This window comes from Lissotriton vulgaris, chromosome 10 (genome assembly GCF_964263255.1).
Source record: "Lissotriton vulgaris chromosome 10, aLisVul1.2, whole genome shotgun sequence".
NCBI classification, from domain to species: Eukaryota; Metazoa; Chordata; class Amphibia; order Caudata; family Salamandridae; genus Lissotriton; species Lissotriton vulgaris.
Genome location: NC_141698.1, coordinates 114,772,787 through 114,784,935, shown reverse-complemented (window position 1 = coordinate 114,784,935; position 12,149 = coordinate 114,772,787). Strand labels below are relative to the sequence as shown.

General features: G+C 49.2%; 1 protein-coding gene across 2 annotated transcripts in view; it reads right to left on the bottom strand.

The window, feature by feature from the left end:
* Positions 1-12,149, bottom strand: part of SMURF1 (SMAD specific E3 ubiquitin protein ligase 1) — a 384,967-nt gene that overhangs the window by 257,263 nt on the left and 115,555 nt on the right. For both annotated transcript variants that reach the window (XM_086940654.1, XM_086940655.1), the window contains exon 2: positions 8,990-9,028. In XM_086940654.1, coding sequence (XP_086796780.1) covers positions 8,990-9,028 — 39 coding nt within the window. The remainder of the gene's footprint in view (positions 1-8,989; positions 9,029-12,149) is intronic.

Genomic DNA, 12,149 nt, shown 5'->3' with positions numbered 1-12,149 from the left:
TTACCATTCATAGTGAGAGTCCCTGTCAGAGCACAGACGTGCATAGAGTTCTCTTCTGTAATGGGACTCGGCAAACAGTCATTCCACCGTTCCCAACTTTTATCTGAAATCTCAACAATCTTTCTTAATCATCCAGTATAATCTGGAGATCAATTTTTTATTTGTGGGCGTGGAAATCACAAACTGCAAGGACGTTAGTTCAGGAGGTTTCTGCGGGCTTGTGGGGTAATGTGTCCAGGCCGCATGTCTTAGCCGATGCAGTGCAAATCTGGAAAGAAGCAACTGGTTGCTAATATATTGCAGCGCCTCTGAGTCTACAAGTAGTCCCTGCGGATAAATATCGCTCATACGCTAGAATCCGGCTTCCCGCAGCAATCTCAGAGGGGGCCTCAAGCATAACCGATAGCGCGGGGTGATGTTCTAAATGCATAAGTGATGCATAGAGCGGCAGCTTCCGTGCTAGGTGCCCAATATTGCCCCAGGCCGCTATCGTGGTGTCGACCGCATTAATTTCCACTTTCGGAAGGCCACGCGCTTTATGGGTAATAATACTATGAAGCTGTCCCGGAGCAGCATCACCCTCCTCAACTGCAACGTTTGGCGTAAAAGCGTGCTGGTTGAACCAATAGTAAGCACACTGGGCCTGCGCGTTCAGGTAATAGACATAAGTCTGGAGCAGCAAATCCTCCCCTCTCATATCCCTTCGTGAGAACCAACCACTGTACTCTCGCCACCTTGCCTCCCCATACTAACCGAATCAACTGGCTTCGAAGGTTCTTTAAAAAAAATCTTGGTGAGGGCTATAGGAATATTCAAAGAGATATAGGAACTGCGGCAGCACCACCATCTTGACCAACGCGATCCGGTCTGCCAACGAGAGAGGCAACCCGATCCAAACATCCACCCAATCTTCCAGTTTCGAGCACGCTTTGCCAGAATTCTCTCGGACCACAACTACTGGGTCCCGGTGAACCCAGACTCCGAGATATTTGATTGGATCAGTTGTCCACACCAGTGGGAACTCGAGACTAGGCTTAGGAGTGCACTCAGTTAGCGGGATGACGTATCCCAGTTTATGTGGAGTCCCAATATATACCCGTATCGGACGTATTCTCGAAGTAGTTGCGTGAAAAACTTGGCCGGCTCTCGCACATAGAGAACCATATCATCGGCATATAAGGATTTCGCCACTGGTCTGTGATTGAAATTGAGTGCAGTTTCCCTGTGTCTGTCAGATCACGCAAGCCAGCGGCTCTAGGACTATTGCAAACAGCAACAGTAGACAGTCCTGCCGGGTGCCTCTCAATACGAAACGGCTCGGAAGTCAGTCCGCCCACCCACCCGTACTCGCGCAGTCGGTGCCGTGTACAGCACTTTGATCCACTGCACGAAAGGCGGGGGGGGGGGGACGCCAATGCGCCGCAGCACTCTATACAGATAGGGCCAGTCCACTAAATCAAACGTCTTAGCTGCGTCTAGCAGTACCGCCGCTGCCTCCAAGTTAGGGTCTAAAACATGAAACATTGAGAAAATCGTGCGCAGGTTATGCGAGGTAGATCTGTCCAGAATGAAGCCCGCCTGATCAGGCAGCACAAGTCCCTGCAATAGTGGTTGTAGCTTAGCCGCCAAGATCTTTGCCAGTATCTTGTCATCAATATTAATAAGCGATAGCGGTCGACAGTATCATAAAACAAGTACGAGCCTGCAACCATCCGGCCGGCCTCGACATCTATTGAAGCACATTAGCAAACAATATGACAACTCAGTAGTATCTCAAAACAAAATATAATCAGCCTGGGTTACACTGGAGATATTTGCACTACCGAGAAGCAGGAGAAGTGAAGGTTTAATTTTAAAGTTTTTGTAAAGCATAATTGAATAGTAAACACTAGAAAGGATCAGAGCCCACACAATCCGTCCAAACTGAAGTGGGCGATGTCCATCAAAGCAATCCAGCAGGCATTAAAACAATCAAAATGGCGGCACAAGGATATCGCAAAAGGATTGACAATCGCACGTCAAGTTGTGTGCCGGTCGCTACCCACCCCACTTCAACCCACTCCATTGACCCAAGGAAAAAGAGGAGAAAGGAAAAGAATTTAAGAATAAAGAGAAAAATTCAGGCCCATAGAAACTGAACGGACAAAATAAAATCCCCCCCCCCTACCCTACACGCATGCAGAGGCTACGGCCTACCCCCCCCCCTAGCAGTGTGCCTGTCGCCCAAAAAGAGTACCCGAAATAGAGAAGTAAAAGAAAGAAACAAGCATACATATAAAACCGGAGGAGAGGAGAAAGGAAAAGAATTTAAGAATAAAGAGAAAAATTCAGGCCCATAGAAACTGAACGGACAAAATAAAATCCCCCCCCCCCTACCCTACATGCATGCAGAGGCTACGGCCTACCCCCCCCCCCTAGCAGTGTGCCTGTCGCCCAAAAAGAGTACCCGAAATAGAGAAGTAAAAGAAAGAAACAAGCATACATATAAAACCGGAGGAGGGCCAAACGTGTGTGTCCGAAACAACTAGCATGTATATTCTCGGCCACCCCTTCCCCGACCCCGTATCAAAGCATAACCAACGTCCAGCTCCCCCGTCTACCCATCACTGTCCCAGCAATGCAAACAACAGTAAGTAAAAGGAAAAGCATCTTCAACCTTGTCCCTTACGATCCAATGTGCCGACGAGGTACAGTAGTAAATTAGCCTTCAGGAATGGGATAAACAGCCGCAATGAACACAACAGGACGAGGCACTGTCCTCCAGTATCCGTCCAGCACAGAGCCATGTGGTCTACAGATGTACAAAAACGGGCAGCACACAGCAGCCATCCTCCAAGGTTAAACAGCCAAAGCATAAGCAGCATGCCCAGGATACGGTAGCAAGACTCGTCAGCGGATCCCGAAGGAGTAGCCAGACATGGCGTCCGAAGGCGATTACCCAGCCGCTGTACAAGTCCAGGAATCCCATACCTCTCCACAGCTGTAACAGGCAGTATCGCGGCGGTATCCAGCTCTCGTACCTCCAGCGCCTCCATGTACCTCTGGACAGGCAGCTCACAGTAGTCGAACCCAGGGTGTGGCTAAGTGCTCTGCATGCGAACGCCAACTCGGCCAGTTGAGGACAACGGGAGCAGAATGGCATCTAGTCGGCCACCCAGGTCCTGGGCATTGTCACACACAGCAGCTCGCATAGTATCCAGGGCGCTCAGAATATCGCTGATCTTCAAGGACACCTCAGGAGAAGAGTATGCTGCAGCTCCCTGCACATGGGGCTCGTAAACGTGTGGTAGTCCTCGAGCCTGTCCGCCGGCACCCCTTTCTAGCAGCCGGTCATCCCAACGGCGCCCCGACGAGCACAGCCAGGTCGTGGGAACAAGGGCAGCACACTCCATTCCGACCCCGCACACGGTTGCAGTGCAGCATCGGCCGTCGTAAACACCCTCGGCAACAGATCGGGTCGTCAATTTAGTGTGTTGAGTGCTCGGTTCAAAATGGCCCCCTTCACAGCGCTGGAGGATGAAGAAGCTCCCAAAGTCGTCCAGGGGGAAGGATACAAATGTATCACTGGCAGCGGCGATGTCGTGCAAGCGTGAAGGTTAGAGGGATTGAAGACTCGCTGCTGCGGAAAACTCAATGTGGCAGCCGCTCGCCGCCGGCCGACTCCGCCCTGCCTTCAGTGGCCGCTGTTGTCGTAGTCAGGGCCGGCCGCCTCCGAGAACAAAGACCCGGTCACCGCCATTGAACACCCGAAATGAAACAAGGACGCCCTGTCACTTCTGTCGCAGGGAGCACGTCGGGGAGCACATCGTCGGAGTGAGCAGCACTTCCAGGTTCCAATACCTCGACACAAATACAGGATAATTGACAGGATAATCAGCGGTATGGAAAGGAAACAAGCGAGTCGACGGAGCCGAGGGTTCAGGCGGCCATCATGGTTGCAGGGTAGGCTCCTCCTCCCGCCTTATCCTTTTTAAGGAGCGTGATGACCAGAGCTTCTCTTAGGGAAGAGGGAAGTTCACTGCTCTCATATGCTTCAGCGATCATCTCCAGGAGGTAAGGAGCAAGCAGATCGGCATACTTCTTATAGAATTCGACCGTAAGCCCGTCCGGGCCAGGCGCCTTACCATTGGACAACGCAGCTATCGCCATCTTAACATCTTGCTCATCTATGGGTAAGCATAAGTATTTTCTCTGCACGTCAGACAGCCAGGCGCAGGCAACGTCATACAGGTACATCTCAAAGTCCTGTTCCGTAGCAGAGCTACGCAACGTATAAAGTTCTGCATAAAAGCTACGGAATTGTTCCACAATGTCTTCTGGTCGATAATGTTCTCCCCCCCAAGTCATCAACTATCCTATCCACCCTAGGCTGGTCAAGCCTCTCCTTGATTTTGAGCGCTAGCGTGCGTCCCGGTCTTCCCGCCTCACCATATCGTCTAGCCGTACATCTCCTAGATAAATATTTTATTTCTGTGTCAGCTAGGTCCTCGTACTCTCTGATCAGTCCCTGTATGCGAGCTAGTGTTGTTGCCTCCGGTGTGACAGGGTACTCTCTCTCCAGCACGCGCAATTGACTTTCCACACGTTGAAGCTGTGTGCGTATGTCTTTTAGTATGCCCGCCGCTACTCCTATGCAAACTCCCCATATTGTGACCTTGAAGCCTCCCATAGGGTAGAGGACTCTTTCACAGTCCCTTTGTTTAATGCAAAATACTGCACTATAGCCTCTCTTACAGCAGACTCGAATAGCGGATCGAAAAGCGCCTCAGAGCGCAATATCCACATGAAGGGCCGCCCTACTGTCCCGGGAACCACTATCTCCAGCACTACCGAACTATGGTCTGATAACGTCCGAGCCATCGGTGTCACCTCTTCCACCCAGTCCATCACCTCTCCCCCAATCAGCCAGTAGTCCAATCGCGACCAACTTCCATATACAGGCGTAGCATGCAAACCCTCTTTCGCCTGCGGGTTTCGTGCTCTCCAGGCATCATATAGTCCGAATTCCACCATGGCGCTTACTATGCTCTTAGTTACCCTGGGGGTCCTGTGCGAAATGGGGCTAGACTTATCCAACGTCACATTCAGGTAGGTATCGAGATCCTCCCCCCCATATCACAGGAGAGGTCGGCCACTCTCGCAACTTTCCACAAATGCGGCCCACACACGTCGGATCGTCCAAGATCCGTCCATACATATTAACAATATGTTATCAGCGCACCATGCAGTTTACCACACACCATCGCACATCTCCCGTCATCGTCAGTGTAGGTGTATAGTGGCACGAACTCCACCCCCTACTTGATCAATATCAGCACACCACGTGCGTAAGATGAATATGATGCGGCCAACCGGAATCCCGCCCATCTACGTGCCACCTCCCGCTCTGTGTATTTGGTCAAATGCGTTTCCTGCAGTATAGCAATGTGTATCTGGTGCCGATTCAGGTATGCCACAACCTGCCTTACTTTTTTGGCGGAGTGGAGACCACGCACATTCCAGGTTAATAATCTACATCTACCTGCCATCTAGTAGGGTAAAGATCGTGTGAGATCGCCATCCGTCCAGTACCTGAGGGACCCAAAGCATGATAGTACCTAACTGCAGCCCTATCTTGTACCAACAGCCAAGAAACATGTATTGCCTGCAAAAAAAAAAAAATAACCAACAGTAACCCTCCCCACTCCATCCCCTCCTCTCCCCTCCCCTCCCCTCCCCCGTCCCACTCCAACCTCCCAATCAGGTCGGGACCAGACACCTCCCCCCAACCTCATCACCTTGCTCCCAGTCCCCCCAGGTACTATATGGGGAACACCCAAGTAGGGGAGAGGCAATGCGCGTGTACACGCAACGAGCTGCGGTTGCCGGAATCGCTATTTGTCCCCCCCTGCTCATCTCCTCTACAAATAATGCCAACAGTGATACTGAGCTCCCCCAATAAACAAACACATTTTCTCAAAAACGCTATCAGATCTGCATCCCCCCAGCTGCCCCTTTTCAAGGAAGTTCACCAGCGTTCGCGGCAAGCCAGCTCAAGTCACCCAGACAGATCTGTATTTCGTCGATGCAACTCCCGCAGCCTCATTCGGCATCATCCAGACTAGACTCCAGCAGCGACAGTTCAACTGACTGCTTCTTGGGTTTTGCCTTACAGATGTGTTCCGTGAACTTCAGTGCCGATTTCGCATCCGTAAAAAAATGCGACTGTTCTTCATGTGTGATCTTTAACTTGGCTGGATACAACATAGCATAAGGCACAGTCGCTTCTCTCAGCAGCTTTTTCACCGGCACAAACTCTTTGCGCGCCGCTTGCACCGCAGGTGTATAATCAGGGAAGAATGATACCTTATCTCCTTTATACACCACTGGTTCTTTGGCTCTGGCTTCTCTCAAGATGGCGTCCCTGTCGGCGTAGTTTAGGATCCATGCAATAATTAGTCTCGGAGGCGCGCCCTGCTTGGGCCGCGGTCCCAGGGAGCGATGCCCCCTCTCCACTATCATCACTGACAAGGTCGGCCCAAACAGCTCGCGCAACACTCCATCCACGAAGGGCTCCATTTTGTTTATGGGCGTTGTCTCCGAAAAACCAAGGATGCGAACATTGTTTCTGCGCGAACGCGTTTTTAAGTCCTCATTCTTGGCACTGATCCCCTCTAGCACCTTCTCCATCTGGAGTAACTGTGCCTGCGCATCATGCTCATCAGACATCCGATTCTCGAGTACGCCAAGCCGGTGTTCATACTTCTCAACTTTCTTCTTTACTAAGTCAAGTCCTGTTGCTAGAGCATCTATCTTGCTGTCAATGGTTTTCATTCCTGCCCGTAGCTCAAGGAGGATGGACCTTGTGTCATCTTCTGTCCCTTCCGCTTGGCCCGTGGCACCTGTGGCGTCACCCAGATCACCCGAGTAATCTGTAGTTCTGGTTAGCCTCTTCTTCTCAAACTGAAGCATCGCTTGCTTCGGCTCAGATTTGCCCATTGCGAAATGTGAGCCAACTTAGCCCCACGAGCGTGCCCCACCCCAGTTCGGGTCTACAGAGGCCCACACAGTCAGTACCACTCTCCTGCGTCCTGCTCAGGTCACTGGTGTGCCAATAGTCTCTTCACCGGTACACAGACTTCTGCTACTCTCTCCCGCAATTGCGTGCCTGTCCCACAATCTTTCTGCGCATGAGGGCTCGCCGCTCCCGCTCAGTGCTGTACCACAAGAGTGCCACTCTCGCCATGACCCAACGAGGCCTCCGAATATGTCTGGGGGAGGGCTGCACCTCAAGGATCAACAGTAGGCGCACAGCTAATGGCCCAGGCCCAGGACTGCACCCCTGACACCTCCCTCACAGGAGTCACTCACTGGGGTCCGCCACCCCCATGCGCCCTGTGTAAGGGCAGCAGTGGGGCAAAGCCAACCCCCAAGAGCAGCCCCAGGACCAGGATACTGCGTCAGGGCCCTCCAGTCAGGGCGAGGAGCACAGCCAGAGCCGCCGTAGCCTCACCACGCGGACAGCCGAGGCACTGGTCCCCGGCCAGGCACAGCGCCCGCCCACCTGCCCAGCGCCAGCAAGGCCCACTAGGTGCCGCTCCGACCAGCGCCCCGCTTCCCTCCGACAGACCGGCCCGCCCAGGGTCAGTCAGTCACGGCCAGTCAACTGCCACTTCTCCACCCGTTTGGCTCCAGCTGACGAAAACCACAAGCCTCCCGCAAACTTTCGCCACAGACAGGTCTCCTCCTCCGGCAACAGCCGCACCGCCCTGCTCCGCAATGCGCCTTCTCCGCTCCGGTGCCACCAGACATCCGCCAGCGCGATCCCTGCTCAGCCAGTGTGAACGCCCGCCGTAGACCGGAGAGCGGCCGCCGACACCCCAGGGCTGCCGCGGGCCTCCCCAGCCCCTGAGGTACTGTACTCGGCCAGTAGTCCCTCACTGCTCCTATGCTCACACAGGCCGATCACCGGGGCACCGCCATTTTCTATTTACGCCAGCCAGCACTATCTCAGCGACTTGCAGGTCAACCCGGGTGTAACAGACACCAAAGTCCACCAACACGCTCTCCTGACCACCCTTAGTGTCTCGGGGGAGTCTCAGCGCAGGCAGGAGGGACTAAAAGGATGGGATTAGCCTAAATTATATTCCGGCGAACGGAGCTCCCTCAGAAAGCAGCCATTCTGCTACGCGCCTTAGCCACGCCCCTGGAACACCAACAGTTGCAAAATGATGATGCATTCACTGACAATGAAGCAACCCTATGAGGAGCAGGCCATGATGCTTACGTAATGAAGGAAAAGGAAAGGTTCTTAGTAGGTCACCACAGCAGCTTCTACGTGTAAGAGTTGGATTCCAGACAGTCTGAGTCTGCCTTGATGAAGAGTCTACTTACCCACATAATCTCGTCTCTGGCATGGTCACCCTCTTCTACCTTAGCAAATGCAAGGTCTTGGAAGAGAGACTGTAATGGTTTGAGTTTCTTTTCCAAAGTGGCCAACATACTATTTCCAATAAAGATTAGGTTTGTCCATAGGCTAGTGGGTCTATCTTTGAGAAAGAAATTGGAAATCCCGAGCACTCTAGGACAGCAGAATAACAGAAACACCCAGTTATGTCCTGCAGTAGTCAAGCCTCGGAGCACTATTAACACCACATCTGGCTGTAGTGTTGCAGACACAAACTAAACCTAAATGTTAACAAATAAAATAAACACGTTTACACAAGTATGTTTAAGACTAGTAAATGTATGCATAGAAGGGACTTCTCGAAAGCAAGTCAAAATCTAGAGTACAGATTTTACATTCAGTTCGTATTAAAAGAAATGGCGATTATCTGCTGGTTAAAAACTAATGTAAACAAAGTGGTGCACTACCCCAAATTAACAGGCAATTCTCAGCAAAACATAGATCAATTTTAAAAATGCTAGTCTACTGTCAAGGTATCAAGCAACACTTTTATAATTTCTATACGTTAAAAGGTTTGGGGTGTAAAAGTGAAAAAGTACTTACTGAAGAAATCTTTTTTGGCAAGATTCTTGGAGCATAATACTGCAAGAAAAAAAATTAATGAAATAAGTATAATGCAATTCATGTCCAAAAGCAGTCAAGATCATGTTAATTAGAACAAGATTTCGATGTTATCTTTGTAACGTCACAGGCAACTACTTCCCAAAAATGGTTTTCCTAGCAGTAAACCTTTCACATGTCCGTCAATATATTTGTGCTAAAGGGATTTAAGGGTTTTGTTTTTTAACTCCAAACACAACATTCTTAATTCGAGTGGATAGAGCTGGTTGGAGATGAAGAACGTGACACTGTATGAAAGGAAGAAGACCGGTTTGTAACACATTATTACTATCTGAGATCCTGTGTCAAAGACTGAGAAATTCCGTGCACATGTAGCTAGCCATCAAACACGTCAATCTGTCAAGACTTCCAGGCCATTAGACTTCCTACAGGCACTACACACTGCATCATGAGCTAAACGTGGTCACCACGGACTTTCGAAGCCTATGCATCCTGCGTCTAGTAAGACCACTCTGTGCAATTACTAATCAAAATATGGAGTTAGAGGCAGTAGTTATCAAAGTAGATGTTTACCAGAGACACACACATGCAGCCAAAAGTGGAGACGCTCTATGGTCTGGTTTGTTGCTTAGTCATTCTATGTATTACACTTCTACATCGAACACATGTTGCATGCGACGCCCACTGATAGCATCAATATCAAAGGAAAAAAGGACTTGAAGGAATAAACACCAGAACGTGAAAATGTTTATCTGCAATAATCACTATCAACCATTGCTTTCTACTGATGTATATGCTTGATATAGAATATTCACCAGCATAGGAAAGTGCACTCACGGTACCCTAGCATAAGCAGTGATAAAACAATACCAAATCTAATGCAGAAATATAGGTTTTGGATTTTGTACAGTGAATGGAACTTTCAACGGCTGGACAACCACACAGACCAGGTAGAGATGGAATAACAGCAGTGCAATCTTCTCTCTATCAAAAGAGGCACAAATGATGGCAGGAGTATAAGCTTCACTCACGTACAACGGTGGCAGCAATAGTACAAGCTTACTTAGGCAATCAGAACAGGTGTAGTAAGGAAAACAGCAGGGCAAGCTTTGCTCAGTTTAAAATGTGACACTGAAACAAGCGAATGCAAAGCCATTAGTTCTGGCCTTGGGAACGTGGTGCAGTCGCTTAACGTTTACATGAAAAATAAAAAAGATAAAAGAGCTGCACTCCAAATGTAGCAACCATAAACTTTAAATAAAAAAAGAATAAAATACAAAAAACTTAGAAACCCTTTTAACTTTAATGCCCATCTAATCACGGGGCAATAATTTGTTGCGACACAAAGAAGAAGTTACTACTGGCTTTGGATTTCTGTAACCTCTAGAGCCATCTTAAACACACAAGGATGATTAAAAGTTAAAAGATAATAAAAAGAAATAAAGCGTTAAAGTATTAGTTCACCATCCCAAGCACTTCAGTGCTCTTTTTAGTTGAGCGTGTACATGTGATCAGGCAAGACGCCATAACTTGCAGTACAAGAAGGCCACTCGTAGAAGTGGGCCCATCTCTTGCCCCAAGCAGCATGCTACGGTGAACAAAAGTAAAATTGTTAACCTCTTGGGTGCCCATGACTAGCCCAGCTCGTCATGCAGCACGGTGGCGTAGTGCTGATGACTAGCTGAGCTAGTCATGACCGTTACGGAACGCCCACGCGGGGATAATTCCACCGCTGCGATGGGCGTTCCATTGGAACAGGCGTGGTCATGATGAGCTCAGCTCGTCATCAGGACAGCCCCACTGTGCTGCATGACGAGCCGGGCACGTCATGAGCACCGCGCGGGCACCCCTTCCGCCTCCCCTCTTCCCCCGCACCGCGGGGAAATTAGCCCTGTGGCGATGGGGTTAACCAAAGCTAAACAGACCAGCGTTGAAGAGAGGACCCATAGCCTCTCTCGGTATATGTAATATAGCCATCTATAGTCCAGACTTCAAAAGAGACAAGCTAGCTTAATTAAGGTAATTCAAATAAACTAGACAATGTGCCAGGGTAAAAGCTAAGTGGTGGAATAAACTCCTAGGGCAAGGTAAATTAAAAGAAAGGAACACAGTTTCTGGCAAAATGGATGCGAGCTGGAACTTCGAATTAAAGTTTACAAAAGGTGTAAGCGGTTCAAATTAATGGAAGATAACCAAGAAGTGCTTCATTCAGTTTCATGTGGCAAGATATTCTCCCTGTAAAAAGTAGGATGAGGGAAAGAAAGCCATAATTTGCACCAGAGATATCAGTGCTTCAGTTTGCCAATGGCAGGTAAGCATTCCGTATTGTATGGTGTGTTGCTAACATCCTTCATTTATATACCCAGGTCAGTTGGGATTATTGTAAGAGACTGAAGATGGGCATAAAGGGCAGCTGCATTTTTTGAACGCGTGTCTTATTCACACTAATTTCTTACCAATCTTGGAAGAATTATATAAATAAAATAAAATGGAAACATCAAGCAGCATTTCTGAATTCCACAGTATTTAAACGCCATGTAAATGCAAGAAATAATAAAATTCATACGTTAAGAGCTTGCTTTGATCCATTTTAAAAGCTGCAGGTGAATGATGTGTAGGTGTACCAGTAGTAGTGTGTGCATGCGGTGCAACTAGTTTAGGTAAACATAATGATATAAGTCCTGTGGGATAGCAGATAGCACTAGTAGGTGAGGAAGGTAGTTTCAGAACATAGCCTGAAACAAAAATTACCCGTCTCTGCACATCAAAGCCTCCACCTGAGTTCTTGAATTCCGCAAGAAACTGAAGACCTAACTCTTCACCTAGCCCCGAACCTGGCACATCCGTACAGCTCCTTCAGTGCCAGGATACCCTCCCGGGTGAGTTGCACGCTAACGAAATACACACAACACACCTTTAATGAGTCTAAATAGAACGTACTTGCATAGTTCCCAATTGTTTTTAATAGTCTGCATGAATCCGGACGCAGGTGGCTTACTGCGCTGATTTGTATGCCGAAGCGGTAGAAGTTGGTGATAAGAGGTAGAAGACGTGATGTAGGTTTAGGTGCACGTGTGGTGCAGGTGACCATGTATGGCTTATGGTATAGGTAGCATAGTCAGGATTGGTTTCACTACTTTAG